This window comes from Xyrauchen texanus, chromosome 5, assembly GCF_025860055.1.
Source record: "Xyrauchen texanus isolate HMW12.3.18 chromosome 5, RBS_HiC_50CHRs, whole genome shotgun sequence".
Classification (NCBI taxonomy): Eukaryota; Metazoa; Chordata; class Actinopteri; order Cypriniformes; family Catostomidae; genus Xyrauchen; species Xyrauchen texanus.
In genome coordinates this window covers 19,375,724-19,393,958 of record NC_068280.1, presented here as the reverse complement: position 1 = coordinate 19,393,958, position 18,235 = coordinate 19,375,724, and the positions used below count along the sequence as shown (strand labels likewise).

At 38.3% G+C, this 18,235-nt stretch overlaps 1 protein-coding gene across 6 annotated transcripts; it reads left to right on the top strand.

Annotated features, from left to right (window-relative positions):
* Positions 1–929: 929 nt before the first annotated feature.
* LOC127644260 (general transcription factor IIF subunit 2-like) lies at positions 930–16,377 on the top strand. Of its 6 annotated transcripts, XM_052127354.1 has the most exons (10): positions 1,078–1,217; positions 1,312–1,492; positions 1,657–1,730; positions 1,821–1,839; positions 1,933–2,077; positions 10,660–10,701; positions 11,114–11,195; positions 13,952–14,051; positions 14,152–14,295; positions 16,230–16,377. In XM_052127354.1, the coding sequence occupies exons 2-10, from the start codon at positions 1,409–1,411 to the stop codon at positions 16,353–16,355; spliced, it is 816 nt and encodes a 271-aa protein (XP_051983314.1). In that variant the 5' UTR covers positions 1,078–1,217; positions 1,312–1,408; the 3' UTR covers positions 16,356–16,377. The 6 variants fall into 6 exon arrangements, with proteins under 6 accessions (XP_051983317.1, XP_051983315.1, XP_051983318.1 ...); XM_052127357.1 differs by lacking the exons at positions 1,078–1,217; positions 1,312–1,492 and adding an exon at positions 930–1,055; XM_052127355.1 differs by lacking the exon at positions 1,312–1,492 and having other exon boundaries at positions 996–1,217.
* The last annotated feature ends 1,858 nt before the right edge of the window (positions 16,378–18,235 follow it).

The following is an 18,235-nucleotide window of genomic DNA, read 5'->3' as shown; positions in this document are numbered from 1 at the left end:
CAGATCTATCGATCCAAACCAATCGTGTGACCGTACATGCGATAAGATCAGTTTCTGAGTAATCATTTTGAATGGGTGCTTTATTAGTGCGCGATTTCAATGTCTTAGATCCAGGATTGGCCGAAGTCTGCCGTCTTTCTTTGGAACAAGAAAATAACAGCTGTAAAACCCTTTCTATGCTTGACAATTTGGCACAATCTCTATTGTGTTTTTCACAATGAGACTGTATATTTCGGCTCGTAACACTGGCGCATCTTTGGATGAAATCGTGGAAGACAGAACGCTGTTGAAACGGAGTGGCCGGTGTGCAAATTGGATCTTAAAACCATGTTCGATTGTTTTTTGCACCCATTCTGAAATAACCATTGGGGCTCGCCTTGCATCCATCTAATGGGACAGACAGCAATTTGGTTTGCTCACTGTATGATATGATGCAACGCTCACTATAGGGAAGCGGTTGTGCATAATACTTGTGATTTGAAGAGGAAAAAGGGCTCTTTATTGAGAATGTGTGATAATCTCAACAACAAATTGCAACAAATGCTGTATTATTGCACTTATTGCATTCTTTATTGGATTAATTTGAGTGCAAGGCTGGTGGAGTGCAAGGCTGGTGGAGTGCAAGGCTGGTGGCTTTGTTCACCAGCGAAGCGACAATCGGCAAGGTGGTGTGATGTTCGCCAGAACACTGAAGGGGTGCGGAAAGTACTCCCGTGAAAATTCCGCCCGCTGACCCATGTATATTGACGGCAAAGGTAGAGGGGCTTCTAGACAAGAGATGATCGATGACTTGAAGAAAGTAATTTTGAGGAAATTATTTTTGTGCACCTGTTGTTTTAGCGGACAGTTTCAAGCCAACACAGGCGGGACTTAAACACCTTAGCGTTATTGTAGAGTGGTTTCAACTAGGTCGTGTAAGAAGGAACTCCCTATATGCATAGCTGTGCAATGTCAAGTGTACTGAGTCATAAGCGAACTGGATTCACCAACGCGTTTATGTAGCACTAGCACTTTTGGTTCTAATGGGCCACCGTTCAGCCGGCTCTGTTTTGGTGGTACGTTAGCTTGTTGATGTTGGTGTGGCGTAACAAAGAGGTCTATTTAATCCACGTTAAATAATAAGGTTTTAATATATCAAAATAATAACAAGAATGTCAGATAAAGGAGAGGTGGATTTAACTGGTGCAAAACAAAACACTGGTGTCTGGCTGGTCAAAGTAAGTGTGTACGGCTAGCTAGAGCTAATGCTTATAGATAATATTTCTCCTCTATTAGCATTTGTTTCATGTTGTTTTGTTGTTCATTCTATAGATTCACCATCTACAAATACCGTGCAAACCCAGATTATTTGTTTGAACGGCTTTGCAGTGTGCATTATGATTTGAAACTGAGTTACAGTGTATTTTGAATGAGTTATTTTCAGGCCTGGAAAAGTCATGGATATCATTACAATCTTAAATCCAGGCTTCGGCTAGAAATGAGGCTACACTTTGTGAGTGCAATCTTAATAAAATGATTTTGAAATCCTTATACTATAATCTCAAACGACTGGAAAGTCATGGAGAATTCATGAAAACGATTTGGTCAGTAGTTTGGGAACACTGGAGCTAAATTAATCTCAGGCTGCTGCTGAACTGAACTGCATTTGACTCGCAGGTCCCAAAGTATTTGTCACAACAATGGGCCAAAGCAACATGGAGAGGAGAAGTTGGAAAGCTCCGCATTTGCAAGTATGTTGTAAAACATTATGCTTCTACATGCTTTTGGAGTTGTAAATGCACAGCTTATTTTTAATTAACACATTGTACTTGTTTTCACAGGAATCAAGGCAAGGCAGAGGTAACCACTATTTCTTGAAACATTCAGTCTTCTATTTTGGGCTTGAAGTGGTTTCCGTATTTCTGATCGTTTGAATACCTTATGCATAAACAGGTGTCCTTCACACTCAATGAGGAGCTTACCACCATAGACACCATAGGGGAGAAATCCTCTGTGGTACGTGCCCCCAGAGAACATCCATTCACTCTGCAGACTGTTGGTGGACAGACCCTGGCTGTTTTTACAGAAAATTCTTCAGGTGAGAACCAAAATCTCACAAAATGTAAACATTTAATGTATGGTGTAGTGATCAAACTAGATTTAGAAAACCCAGCCTAAAACTAATTTGTAAGAAGAATGTATTTAAAATGCTGTTATATGGAACGTCATTAGTTGATGGGTCATTGACAAATAAGGTTGTCTGAGGTTATAAGACCTATTTTTAAACCGGTGTCAAGTTTGTAGAAATGTAATCTTTGAGTCCATGTAGGTTTAACAAATGTGGTGTAACCATCATGTAAAAGATATTAAAATAGATTTGCTTGCACCTGCAATACATGAGTGTAACATACTTAATTAAAATATATATATTTTACAAACATGTATTTTAATCATGTAGTCAAGATTCTCAAGAAGTTTTCTCAGGGTTACACCAAATTACCTGAACAAAATTTGCCTTTTCATAAGAATGTCAAAATATTGATATTTCAAGATATGACAAAATAATCTTTTTTTTGGTGGACAAGTGTTTAATTTTTTTATTTTTATAGAAATATAATTATTTCACTGATTAATTTTTAAAAAGAAATAATAATTTAGTATTTTTATGCACTGTTCATGCCAAATATATATATATATATACACACACACACACACACTAAAGGATTATTAGGAACACCATACTAATACTGTGTTTGATCCCCTTTCGCCTTCAGAACTGCCTTAATTCTACGTGGCATTGATTCAACAAGATGCTGAAAGCATTCTTTAGAAATGTTGGCCCATATTGATAGGGTAGCATCTTGCATCTTGATGGAGATTTGAGGGATGCACATCCAGGGCACGAAGCTCCCGTTCCACCACATCCCAAAGATGCTCTATTGGGTTGAGATCTGGTGACTGTGGGGGCTATTTTAGTACAGTGAACTCATTGTCATGTTCAAGAAACCAATTTGAAATGATTCGAGCTTTGTGACATGGTGCATTATCCTGCTGGAAGTAGCCATCAGAGGATGGGTACATGGTGGCCATAAAGGGATGGACATGGTCAGAAACAATGCTCAGGTAGGCCGTGGCATTTAAACGATGCCCAGTTGCCACTAAGGGGCCTAAAGTGTGCCAAGAAAACATCCCCCACACCATTACACCACCACCACCAGCCTGCACAGTGGTAACAAGGCATGATGAATCCATGTTCTCATTCTGTTTACGCCAAATTCTGACTCTACCATCTGAATGTCTCAACAGAAATCGAGACTCATCAGACCAGGCAACATTTTTCCAGTCTTCAACTGTCCAATTTTGGTGAGCTCTTGCAAATTGTAGCCTCTTTTTCCTATTTGTAGTGGAGATGAGTGGTACCCGGTGGGGTCTTCTGCTGTTGTAGCCCATCCGCCTCAAGGTTATGCGTGTTATGGCTTCACAAATGCTTTGCTGCATACCACGGTTGTAACGAGCGGTTATTTCAGGCAAAGTTGCTCTTCTATCAGCCCATTCTCCTCTGACCTCTAGCATCAACAAGGCATTTTCGCCCACAGGAATGCCGCATACTGGATGTTTTTCCCTTTTCACACCATTCTTTGTAAACCCTAGAAATGGTTGTGCGTGAAAATCCCAGTAACTGAGCAGATTGTGAAATACTCAGACCGGCCCGTCTGGCGCCAACAACCATGCCACGCTCAAAATTGCTTAAATCACCTTTCTTTCCCATTCTGACATTCAGTTTGGAGTTCAGGAGATTGTCTTGACCAGGACCACACCCCTAAATGCATTGAAGCAAATGCCATGTGATTGGTTGATTAGATAATTGCATTAATGAGAAATTGAACAGGTGTTCCTAATAATCCTTTAGGTGAGTGTGTGTATATATATATATATATATATATATATATATATATATTATTATATTATATTGTTTTCAAGAATTTAAGCTTTTAATGAAAATATTTTGCTGTTTCATTGTACAGATGGTTACACCACATGACACTTTTGACATTAAGTCCCATTAAAAATATCAACATGAGTTTGAACTCCGTAATTGAAAACATGTTCATCATAGAAGAGGTGTTCTCAAGTAATTGTGTGAATTATATTTGAAATGGATTCTTGAATAATTTAATAGATCTGGACAAAAATAATAAGCATCTCATCACTGACCCTGATAATATTTGAAAACAATTGAACGTGAAATTAGTGTTCCGTTGTAAAAAGTAGCTTATGTTGTCAAGCACTAAAATTTGAATAGAACTGTAATGAGTAAAATAGATTGAAATGCAATTTGTTCTGTAATATATTATAATAACTTTCATTAAAAAGTCATTGACAAAAGTATTACTAATCAACATGACATTTTTAGCTGTTAATACATAGAATGCTTAGAAATATCATAAAACTTGGAATTCATGTGCTTTTAAAAAATATCCATTGTCGGTGATAATGAACTATTATATTATGTACTTATTAATGGAATTTATTATAACATGTCTCTGGTTTTTCTTGTTAAAACTGAACTTTTGCTTTCAAACAGCACATACGGTAAGTCGTTTGTGCAACCTCTGGGCTGTCCTGCACATCAGTAATTAAATTACCTCGTGCTCTGTACATGCTTTGTCTTTCATTGTTTTGTTTACAGTTCTCTTTTTCGGTCTGTTCTGTGAGATGAATCAGATATTAGGGTATATCTGCTTTGATCTGGTCTTTTACGCTTTTGGAGTTGCCTGACCTCTTTGCCTTTCAATATGTGTGTCTGGTGTTTTGATGGACACAGACATTAGAGTGGGCCTTCAAGTTTCACATGTTTCTGGAAACAAATCAACTTAAAGTCTTAATTGTTCCTTGATTTAATGTGGAGTTTTTTTTGCTTGGCTTGGGTGGTGTCTATGCATGAACAACTCCATTTACTTTAAATCCAAATTTTTTTTTTTTTTCTAGAGTGACAGGGTGAGATCAGAGGATTTCATATACCATTTGCTTTTATGAAAAATAAGTTATTTTTAGATTAATGATTAGCTTTTTGGCTAGCATCTTAGATTCTTGTTATTTGTCATTTATTGGATGTGTTTTATTCAAAGTGACTAACAGAATGCTAAAAACTGGAAAAATCCTCCTGGAGCAACCACAGGTTTTTGTTAGTACTTTGCTCAAGGGTAGTATGGTGATCACCTCTACCATGGATTGAACCTATGACTTCATGGGTTAACAGTCCAGATCTTTAACCACCATGCTAATTATTATTTTTAAAGATTACAAGAAGTTGGTTTATATGAATTTGTTTTAAGGTCAATACCGGTTACTACATCTAGAAAGCAAGTTAGCCAAAGTCTGATATAGTGCCAATATACACTCACTAAGCACTTTTATGAAAAACTGTACACCTACTTATTCATGCAATGTGGCAGCATTCGTGTGGCAGCAGTGCAATGCATAAAATCATGCAGACAACAGCAGAAGACTATGTCGGGTTCCACTTTTGTCTGCCAAGAACAGAAAGCTGAGGCTGCAGTGGGCACAGGCTCACCAAAACTGGACAGTTGAAGGCTGGAAATATGTGCATCCCTTCATAGTCACAATTTAACCATCTTCTAATGGCTACTTCCAGCTTGAATTATGTCACAAAGCAAAAGTTGTCTCAAACTCGCTTCATGAGCATGACAATGAGTTCACTGTTCTTCAATGGCCTTCACAGTCACCGGATCTGTATCCAATAGAACACCTCTGGGATGTGGTAGAATGCAAGATTTGCAGCATGAATGTGCAGCTAACAAATATGCAGAAATTATGTGATGCAATCATGTCAACATGGATCAGAATCACAAAGGAATGTTTCCAACATCTTCTGGAATCCATGCCATGAAGTAATAAGGCAGAAATGGGAGCAAAGGGAGGCCCTACCCAGTATTAAGATCACAATATACTTCCGTAGAAGTTCTTATTCATCTTCTTTCAAGGGTAAAAAAGAAGTTCTATACAGCCGAGTAGCAGTATACCATTTCCAAACATTTAGACACCTGCCACACCGCTGTGGGAGGCGATTAGAAGTACATTTAAATATAAGAATGTTCAGTAAAACCTTAAAAATGTGTTATCAATGACTTAATACCTCATTCTATGAGCTGAATTCACATTATGTCAATGAAATAAGTTGTTTTAATCAATGATGATTTAAAGTAGGGCTGGGAGATACAGCTAAAAAAAAGTACCACGGTATAATGTTTCATATAATTTGGTATCGATAATTATTGATACATTTTAATAACCTTTTTTTAAACCAATACCAGTAGGAATTTGAATTTGAATTTAATTTGTAATTTACCCACTCTATTAATGCAAACAAAAAATTATTTTAGTTTTAACAGTCAAAAACAAAATAATATTTAAACAAATATCTTCTTATGTCTTGTATGAAGATAAAATACATAAGTGCTAAAGAAACTATTGAACTTAATAAATAAAATGTTAAAAAAATAGTTTGGAGGATCTCTCATAAGGCATTGTTGCTGAGTACCTCGCCATCGTGGACCGCTTGTGGGTTATTTATTGAGGTGAGGTAGATGTAGGTTGTGGCAGATGACATGCTGCATATTTCAAAGGGTGTAAGCGGTTAAAGTGATGAAATAATTAGTTGCTTGTGTTTGCGTACTTTGCCGGGACGTTTTTTATTTATTTATTTTTTTTTATCAAAGCTTACACACAGCAGTGTTCTGATGTTGGCTTGCACACAACGGTGTTCTGACGTTGGTCAGATGTAAAGAAACCAAAAAACGACCACACTGTCGAGCTGACATATCCTTTTATTTTATTCATAATCTCCTCATCGCTGGCAGGCACGGCACAAATTTTTGCATGGTTCATGTGTTCTGATGTCACATGGCGATGCCGCAACCGAACCCCACATCAACGCAACTTGTTTGGTTGTCGCTCGTAGCATGCTCCTTTATCAAGCCATATGGCTGTTTGGGGTTGTTCATGCAACCAAATCATGTCTATTTCCATTTGAATGCATTTAAATGAAACTATTGAGCGTTATTTTGAAAAAAAATTATATCGTTATCGATAAAGGTGTTCCGTCGATAAATACCTATACCATTTTATCACCTAGCCCTAATAGCAAGTAATATACACTACAGGTCAAAAGTTTTGAAACATTTACATTTATGCATTTGGCAGATGCTTTTATCCAAAGCAACTTACAGTGCACTTATTACAGGGATAATCCCCCTGGAGCAACCTGGAGTTAAGTGCCTTGCTCAAGGACACAATGGTGGTGGCTGTGGGGATAGAACCAGTGACCTTCTGATAATCAGTCATGTGCTTTAGCCCAGTACACCACCACCACTTAGAAAAAAAAGTATTTGATATTGGTAACTTGGACCAAATAATAATGAAAAGCAGCCAATAAGTGCACAACATAGATGGGAACTCCTTCAATGCTGTTTAAAAAGCATCCCAGGGTGATACCTCAAGAAGTTGAGAAAGAGGTTGAGAAAATGTCAAGAGAACATGTCTGCAAATTCTAGGCAAAGGGAATAACAAATGGAATTATGGGAATTATGTTGTGACTAAACAAAATCCAAAATAAATCAAAACTGTGTTATATTTTAGCATCATAACACAGTTTTGAGTAAGTGTTTCAAAACGTTTGACTGTTAGTGTATATGCCGTAAAAATGTTTAATTTGTCTTCTTTACATTTATTAATGATGCGAATGTGCTAAAGGCCCAGGTATACTTCATTTTTCCACATTCCAGATCACTTTGAGCCTGGACGACTGTGTTGCCTTTCTAAAGGCCAAAGTATACTTCAGGTTTGCGCATTGCTGATCCCTGCATGCATGCTGAATGCAAATTGCAAAAACAAAGTATTCTTAGGCCTTAATTACAGTGGTGGCCAAAAATATTGGCACACTTGGCAAATATGAGCAAAGAAGAAAAAAAAAATCTGCATTGTTTATGCTTTTGATCTTTTATTAAAAAAATTCACAATTCTAACCTGTGTTTGAAGTAAAACAATTGAAAGAGCAGAAATATTTAATTGTTAAATATTTTTCTTTAATACACATTGGCCACAGTTATTGGCACTTCCTAGAAATTCTGTATCTGTATTGTCTCCATGCATGGTGTAAAGGATGGTTCAAGTGGCCAAAGAATTGCAGAAATTAGTTGGGTCTTAAGGTCAGAAAGTCCCAAAAACAATATCAGACATCACCTACAGCACCACAAGTTGTTTTGGAGGGTTTCAAGAAGAAAAAGCCTCTGCTCTTATCAAACAACAAACTCAAGTGTCTTCAGTTTGTCCGACACTACTAGAACTTCATATGCGACTGGGTTCTATGGTCAGATGAAACAAAAAAAAATAGCTTTTTGGCAGCGAACACCAGAGATGTGGTAGTCCCCAATGCCGGTTAAATATGTTGCTGGATCTTGAATGTTTTGGGGCTGTTTTTCTGCAAGTGGACCTGGACATCTTGTTCAGATACATGGCATCACCGACCCTATCAAATACCAACTGATAAAAAATGTAAACCTGGCTGCCTCTGCCAGAAAGCTTACAATGGGCCCTTGTTGGATGATTCAAAACAAACATCAAAATCCTATAGAAAATATGTGGGGTGAACTGAAGGGGAGAGTCCACCAACATAGACCTCTGAATTTGAAAGATCTGTAAAGATTCTCAGATCCCTTGTTATGTATTCTCCAACCTCATTAGGCATTATAAGAGAAGACTTAGAGCTGGTATCTTGGCAAAGGGAGGTTGCAAAAAGAATTAAGTGTGCCAGTAAGTATGGCCAATGCGTTTTGGAGAAAAAATATTTATTTAATAATTATATATTTCCTGTTTCAACTGTTTACAGTTTAAGGTTAGACTTTTGTCTTTTTTTTTTTTTTTTAATGAAAGATCAAAAGGATAACTATGCAGATTTTTGTTCACAGCCTTCTTTGCTCATATTTACCAAGGGTGCCAATACATTTTTTGCCACCACTGTATACTTTTCTGACCGTGCTGGTTACACACTGTTATTGTAATTTATGATGACACAAATATTTTTACAAAAATAATAAAAGTGTTAATGTTCAGTATACAGAAAAATGAATGGTGATAGAGGCATGTCTTTCTTTAGAAAGAAGTGTGAATGGATTTAGCTGCAGATGGCACATGAGTGAATGGGCACTTGAGTATTTGAGTTAATTTGATTCCTTTTGTAGACTAATAAAACAAAACAAAATTGCTTGGCATGGTCTTGGAAAATGTCGCTAAGTGAACGATAGTACAGATGTAGGTATATTTGCAACTGTTCGCTAATAACTTTTTCACATTGATTTTAAATGACTAAACAACATACACAAAATCAGCTGTCAACCTTAAGGTAGGTGGAGCGCTGGGGTCCTGGGCAGCTCAGCCAGTATTGATGCTGACTACCACCCCTGGACTCACAAGTTTGAATCCAGGGCATGCTGAGTGACTCCAGCCAGGTCTCCTAAGCAACCAATTTGGCCCAGTTGCTTGGGAGGGTAAAGTCACATGGGGTAACCACCTTGTGGCCACTATAACGTGTGGTTCTCGCTCTCGGTTGGGTATGTGGTGAGTTGTGAGTGGATGCCGCGGAGAATAGCGTGGGCCTCCACATGTTATGTCTCCATGGTAACACGCTCAACAAGCCACATAATAAGATGTGCGGATTGACGGTCTCAGACGTGGAGGCAACTGAGATTCGTCCTCCACCACCCGGATTGAGGCGAGTCACTACGCCACCATGAGGATTTAAGAGTGCATTGGGAATTGGACATTCCATATTGGGGAGAAAAAAAAAGGGTAGGTGGAGCTCCAGGTCACACCTACTAATGACGTGGACCAGTAGCAGTAAGGAGGTGTTACGAAGCCGGTAATTATTTTTCCTAAAAGGTTGCACAAGCAAGCTGTTACGAACCATCAGAAATAAATTATGTCACACCCGTTAGTCTTTGATTTCGTAGGAAGTATATCTATGCCTATAGTATAATGTTCCTAATAAATTGCTCAGTGAGTGCATATAGCCTAATATTGTTTAATTAATGACAATATGCACAACAAATTAACACTTGTTTTACACAAAATGTTCACACTATGTTTTACAAAATAAGTAATGTGTACTCCGAATTAAATTATCAATATTCAGATTCAGCACTGTCCATTTACTAAACTGATTTTGGAACTTACACTAGACAGAATGGAACTTCTGTTAATTAGCCAAGTAGGTTGATGCCAGTAGTCCCAAAATGGCTAAATATCAGCCGAATAATTACCCTTGATGATATAAGTCAAAGACAAATACCTGTACTCTTGTTAGATTTTAATGCAATGGATCTGAAAAATGGCTGATGCCCATATTTTCACTGACTGATGAGTGCACTGTTTTATTATATATAAATATACACAGCCCTGGAAATTCTTCAGGGAGCTCGAGTTGGGTTCAATAGACTTAAAATTGATTTGGGGTTGTGTGTGGCTCGCTGGTTGTTTCTGCGTGGTTTGTGTCTGTGCGTGTGCTTTCGCTGATTACTGTGTAATAGCTGCCGTGAGGCTTGGCGTGCCATGATTATCTGGGATGTACTCCCCCTTGTTCTCATGTTGCCATCCCTTTTATAGGGCAGTCAGATGCTGAGGCCAGCGGCTCAGGTACAGGTCCAGGTGAGTGCTCACCGTCGCCCCCTGCTTGTGTGGAGGTCCAGGAAGGACCAGGCAAGCCAAGCTGTATGCAGAATGACCATAGTGTTTAAATAGTAAAATTGCTTTTCGATTGCTTATGATTGCTTTTTGATGAAAGATCTAAAGAGAACATGCAAGAACATCCTTTGTGTGGTTGTGGGTTTGTCACTAACGTTGATGCAAATATTGAACCTTTGATGGGGAAAATCATTCAACCTAACAGCACATAAAACATCCTTTCTATAGCTTCATTTAAAAAGTTGGTGTGTTGAAGATTTGTGGTTGCTAGTTATCTCATAGCCCAACAATCACTCACCACAGCCTGCACAATGTGGTTGCAGCTGCGACTGCGCAGTTATGACTGTCTTAAGTTAATGTCTCTTTTCTCACAAAGACAAAATTGCACTGGAAGGATTGGTGGTGCAGAGAGCTGAATGTAGACCGGCCGTTAGTGAGAACTACATGAGGCTTAAGAGGTATGTTTATGCATTGTACACACTGTATATGTACTGTATATGTCTCACACACATTTAACTGTGTAAATGAGAACAAACTGCACTATAGACATGTATTACTTTTATAAAAAGCTAATTACTGTTATACAAACTTAGTTTAGGGTTTTTTAAGAATCCCTAAAGGAATCCATGCTATGTAGAAATAAGGCTGTTTTGGCAGCAAAGGGAGGCCCTAACCAGTATTAAGGCCTCAATATACTTCTGTAGAAGTTCTAATTCGTTCTTCTTTCAGGGGTAAAAAGAAGTTCCAAACAGCCGAGTAATGGTATACTGTTTGTGAAAATTCAAGCGTATTTAAGTGGATTTGAATACTTTTGTAGACTAATTAAACAACCAAAATGACGCATTAGTTGTTCTTGGAAAATTTCTCCAAGCGAGTGATTGTAGGTAAATTTGAATCAGCTCACTAATAACTCTACGTGCCGTTGTGTTCATGTTGACTCAGCTTGACTGACTGAAAACATAAATAGAATTAGCTGTCTGCCTTTTGATAGGTGGAGCTCCAGGTCACACCTACTGATGACTCAGACCAATGACAGTAAGAAGGCAGTCAGTAAAAACTTTTCCTAAAAGATTGCCCAGGCGAGCTGTTCCGAACTACCAAAACAAACTCTAAAAACACATTCTTTTTGGACTGATTTTGTTCTAAGTGATGTCACACCTGTTCGTTCTTCAGTTTCGTGTAGAAGTATATTGAGCCTTAACCTGAGACCAAAATTTCTAAATAAGACCCCTCCTAGTGTTTCTGGCTAAACCCACCAAACTTGGCACAGACCTTCAGCCTGTTCTCACTTCGGCTGTTTTGTATTTTTGAACTGATCGGACTAACGGTTTTACCGTAGCTGATTTATATAAATTCAGTGCTTGGACTTACAATTTCCTGTAGTGTACAATCAAAAATTATCTGTTTGTAATTATCTATTATCTGTCTGTCACAAGGCCTATAGGATACTTAAACCTTTAAACTTTTTGACAATGCTTTGTCAAGCCAACATTCAAAGATTGTCATACCTTTTTTGAGGTAAAGATTACCAAAACCATACTATAACATAGGGTACACATGGTAAGGCACCTGGCCAAATTATGTTTGAAAAGGTAGTATAAATCCAATTAGTTTAAAGGGGTCACACCATTAAACTCTTAACTATGTACAGTTGAAGTCAGTAGTTTACATACACTTAGGCTGAATTTATTAAAACACATTTTTTAACAACGTCACAGATTTAATATTAGCAAACTATCATTTTGGCAAGTCGTTTAGGGCATCTACTTCATGCAACACAAGTAATTTTTCCAACAATTATTTTCTGTCAGATTTTTTTCACTTTTAATTGACTATCACAATTCCAGTGGGTCAGAAGTTAACTGTGCCTTTAAGCAGCTTAGAAAATTCCAGAAAATGGTGTCAAACTTTTAGGCAATTAGCCAATTAGATTCTGATAGGAGGTGTACTGAATTGGAGGTGCATCTGTGAACTCAGTGCCTCTTTGCTTGACATCATGGGAAAATCAAAAGAAATCAGCCAAGACCTCAGAAAAAAATGTCAGGCCTCCGCAATTTCCAAACGCCTGATGGTACCACATTCATCTATATAAACAGTAATACGCAAGTATACACACCATCGGACCACACAGCCGTAATACCACTCAGGAAGTCAGGAGTCGCATTCTGTCTCCTAGAGCTGAACATACTGTAGTTTGGTGGGAAAATTGCAAATCAATCCCAGAACAACAGCAAAGGAACTTGTGAAGATCCTGGAGGAAACAGGAAAACAGGTAACTTTATCCACAGTAAAACGAGTCCTATATCGACATAACCTAAAAGGCTGCTCCAAACCGATATTAAAAAAAACGGTCTACAGTTTTCAAGTACACATGGGGACAAAGATCTTACTTTTTAGACCAGAGCTAATGAAACAAAAATTGAACAGTTTGGCTATAATGACCATCATTATTTTAGGAGGAAAAAAGGTGAGGCTTGCCAGCCGAACCGTGAAGCATGGATGTGGCAGCATCATGTTGTGCTGCAGGAGTGGCTGGTGCACTTCACAAAATAGATGGCATCATGAGGAAGGTAAATTATGTGGATATATTGAAGCAACATCTTAAGACATCAGCCAGGAAGTTTAAGCTTAGTTGCAAATGGGTCTTCCAATTGGACAAATACCCCAAGCATACCTCCAAAGTTGTGGCAAAATGGCTTAAGGACAAAAAAGTCAAGGTATTGGAGTGGCCATCACAAAGCCCTGACCTCAGTCTGATAGAAAATTTGTGGGCAGAACTGAAAAAACGTGTGTGAGCAAGGAGACCCACAAACTTGACTCAGTTAAACCAGTTCTGTTTGAAGTAATGGGCCAAAATTCCAGCAACTTATTGTGAGATGCTTGTGGAAGGCTACCCAGAACGTTAGACCCAAGTTAAACAATTTAAAGGCAATGCTACCAAATACTAACAAAGTGAATGTAAACTTCTGACCCACTGGGAATGTGATGAAAGAAATAAAAGCTGAAATAAATCATTCTCTCTACTATTATTCTGAAATTTCACATTCTTTAAATAAAGTAGTGATCATAACTGACCTAAGACATGGAACGTTTTCTACGATTAAGTGTCAGGAATTGTAAAAAACTGAGTTTAAATGTATTTGGCTTGGGTGTAAGTAAACTTCTGACTTCAACTGTAACTAGAGCTCAGACAGGATGTTGTTTTCTGTTACAGACTGCAGATTGAGGAGTCGTCTAAACCCCTTAGGTTCTCTCAACAGCTCGATAAGGCTGTTACCACCAACTACAAACCTGTGGCTAATCACGCCTATAATGTAGGTCATGCTTTTGCATCATCATCATACAGATGTATGTCTGTGTATCTAGTGTCTAATTGCATGATGATATACGGTTTTTGCTACATTTCTTTCTTAGCTGGATTATGAGAAGAGGAAGAAGGAAGAAGGGAAGAGGGCACGAGCAGATAAACAGCAGGTGCTGGACATGCTGTTCTCTGCATTTGAGAAGCATCAGTATTATAACATCAAGGATCTAGTGGACATCACAAAACAGCCTGTGGTGAGTTACACATTTAGGGGCACAGGTTAAATATTAAACTACTGTATCCTTGTTTTAGCATAGGCTTGGAGAGTGCACTCTGTCTAGTTTTCTACTGCCATCAAAAATAATTTTCAGATGCAGCTGATTAGTTTTGGTCTAAAAACAAAAGAACATGTTTAAAGATGTTCACTATACTGATTTAATTGTCTCCAGATTTGTTATAAAGATGCAATTTCAGAACGATTCCTTGTAGTTACTGTGCAATTCTAATGCTTGTTTTGCAACGTGACCACCTCTCCTCCTGTCCTTTCTCAAAAATGTAATCTATAAAAAATGTAAGTTCTGTCATAATATTTACCCTTATGTCACTCTAAACCCGAATGGATTCCTTTTTTATGCAGAACACACATTTTTTTTTTACGAATATCCCAGTCAGCCTTTCAATACAATTAGCAGTTGACAATGACTCAATTTTAAAGCTTATAGTGGACCCAAACTTGGAATATAATGTACAAGCCCAATGGGCTACTTTTATAACAAGTCTTTTGAAGCCATACAATAGGAAATGTTTGTAATTTTTGTGTGAAAATCTTGCACGTTCATAAGTGCTTGGAGTAGGCATGTGACAGCCTCAAATTTTCACATCATGATAATTGCTGAAGATTTTATTACGGTATACATTAATATCACGTTATTGAATCACATTACAAAATCGTGTTGAAAGATAAACAAGTTTATATTACTTTTGTCAATACCAATTGAATTGAACATTTAAATAATTACAAAAAATAAAATAATATACAATAAAAATGTTTTACAAATGTATAAAGTAAACAAATATTTGAGAATAAATATAAAGTAAAATAGGTAGTCACTATCTTGAAGTGCAAAGCTGCAAACCTGTAAATTCCCTTATGAATATTTGCCCCATTACTAATTACAGAACTCAATATTAGCTGATTTTAACTGTATTTTAATTGTTACTACAAGACACAAATGTTACTGTGTAGCTTGTAAATGGTCTGCACTTATATAGCGCCTTTTTAACCTAAACGGTATTCAAAACGCCTTACACTGTACCACGCCACACATTCACACACCAATGACAGCAGAGCTGCCATGCAAGGCGCTAACCTGCCATTGAGAGCAACTTGGGGTTCAGTGTCTTGCCCAAAGACACTTCTGCATGTGGAGTCGTGTGGGCCGGGATTTGAACCACCAACCCTGTGGTTAGTGGCCGATCCGCTCTACCAACTGAGCCAGCTACACGTAATTATTTAGTCGTCACTTAGTGTTGTCTCTCAGTTTTCAAAAACAATTAGTAAAACAAGCAGAACTGTCACAACTTACATTTATATAGCTGAATTGCACGGGATGATTGTCCCACAGATGAGCATACTTGCTGGAGGTGTTCCTATGTATTGCTGCCACTTTTCTGCCACATCTTTTACACAAAGGTAAACCATCTTCGACCAACAGTCCCAATGTATTTTGATGGAACCCAAAATATTTAGACACTTCCGACTTGATTCTTTTAGAAGGTAGATAAAGGGTCGGCTGCGTTCCTCCTTCAGCAATGCTTCTCATCCATGCTGGTTTTGTTTACATAAGTGTGCATGTGCCATTTATGCAGTATATATGGAGTGTTCTTGATTGACTGGTTATCTAGAATTATTTACAGTATTTTGAAGTGCCCACCATAACAATACTGTGCATTTTAATTACCGTGAAACACTGTATTACCGAATACCATCACATGCCTAGCTAGGAAAGAAGCTTGTTCACAGTGGCTTGTGTTTTCACATTAGAACTTGTGTTGTTTAGTGCTAAAATAACACGTCAAAATGCATGCTACTGTTAACTCACTTCTCTTATGCTCTCATGAATATGGAATAGATATGTTCTAAATTTAAGGCTACCTAATATAAGACTTTTTTTCTAATTTTCTGTAGATTTACTTAAAGGAGATTCTTCGGGACATTGGCATTTACAACGTCAAAGGCACTCACAAGAACACCTGGGAGCTCAAACCGGAGTACAGACACTACCAAAATGAAGAGAAGAGTGACCAAGAGTGATCACATCGAGAGTCCATGGACCTGTTTATTACATTGAAGTCAGTGGCTATCAAAACAAACCATTATCCTCCCCAATAAGTACACAATGTTATTGTTTAAATATTTCTTCAAGGATGATTCATTCATTGTTTTAGATGTTTATTGGAAATATATGTGGGGTTTTAAATGGCTAGGCAGTTTTATTATGATATTGAAGGATTCACATGAGGAACCACAATAGAATTGTATCTTCAGTCATTATGACTGAAATTAAAAGGACTTCTAATTCTCATCAGTTCAGATTCGGTGTGTATAAAACACCGGTGAAGTTAAGTGCTTACGGATATAAACTCAGCAAAAAATTAAACGTCCTCTCACTTTCAAGTGCTTCTACATTTTAAGCAAACTTGACGTGTGAATATTTGTATGAAATTAAAAAGATTCAACAACTAAGAAATAAACTGAAGTTTCACAGACAAGTGACTAACAGAAATTAATGTGAAGAGAAGAGTAATGTGTTCCTGAGCAAAGGGGGGTTCAAAATCAAAAGTAACAGTCAGTATCTGGTGTGGCCACCAGCTGCATTAAGTACTGCAGTGCATCTCCTCCTCATGGAATGCACCAGATTAGACAGTTCTTCCTGTGAGATGTTACCCCATTCATCCACCAAGGCACTTGCAAGTTCCCAGACATTTCCCAGGGAGGAAATGGCCCTAGCCCTCACCCTCTGATCCAACAGGTCCCAGGCGTGCTCAATGGGATTGAGACCTGGGCTCTTCACTGGCCATGGCAGAACACTGATATTCTTATCTTGCAGGAAATCAAATACAGAATAAGCAGTACGGCTGGTGGCATTGTCATGATGGAGGGTCATGTCAGGATGAGCCTGCAGGAAGGGTACTACATGAGGGAGGAGGATATCTTCCCTGTAACGCACAACATTAAGATTGCCAACGAGCAATGATAAGCTCAGTCCAAAGATGCTGTGACACCGCCCCAGACCAGACGGACCCTCCACCTCCAAATCGATCCCGCTCCAGAGTACAGGCCTCGGTGTATCGCTCATTCCTTCAACGATAAATGTGAGTCCGACCATCACCCCTGGTGAGAAAAAAAAACGTGACTCGTTAGTGAAGAGCACTTTTGGCCAGTTCTGTCTGGTCCAGCGAAGGCGAGTTTGTGCCCATAGGTGACCGTGTTGCCGGTGATGTCTGGTAAGGACCTGCCTTTCAACAGGCCTACAAGCCATCAGTCCAGCCTCTCTCAGCCTATTGCGGACAGTCTAAGCACTGATGGAGGGATCGTGCGTTCCTAGTGTAACTCGGGCAATTGTTGCCATCCTGTACCTGTCCTGCAGCTGTGATATTCGGATATACCGATCCTGTGGAGGTGTTGTTACACGTGGTCTGCTACTGCGAGGCTGATCAGCTGTCCTTCCTGTCTCCCTGTAGCACCTCAGCGTCTCAAAGTACGGACATTGCAATTTATTGCCCTGGCCACATCTGCAGTCTTCCTGCCTCCATGCAGCATGCCAAATCACGATTACGCAGATGAGCAGGGACCCTGGGCATCTTTCTTTTGGTGTTTTTCAGAGTCAGTAGAAAGGTCTATTTAGTGTCCTAAGTTTTATAACTGTGACCTTAAATTGCCAAGTGTCTGTAAGCTGGTTATGTCTTCACAACTGTTCCACAGGTTCATTAATTATGGTTCATTGAATAAGCATGGAAAACATTGTTTAAACAGTTTACAATAAAGATCTGTAAAGTTATTTGGATTTTTACAAAATTATCTTTAAAATACAGTGTCCTGAAAAAGGGATGTTTCTTTTTTGCTGAGTTTATTAGTGGTAAACTGTTATCTTTGGTTTTGTTTAAAACAGGCTTATATTTTGTATGGTATTT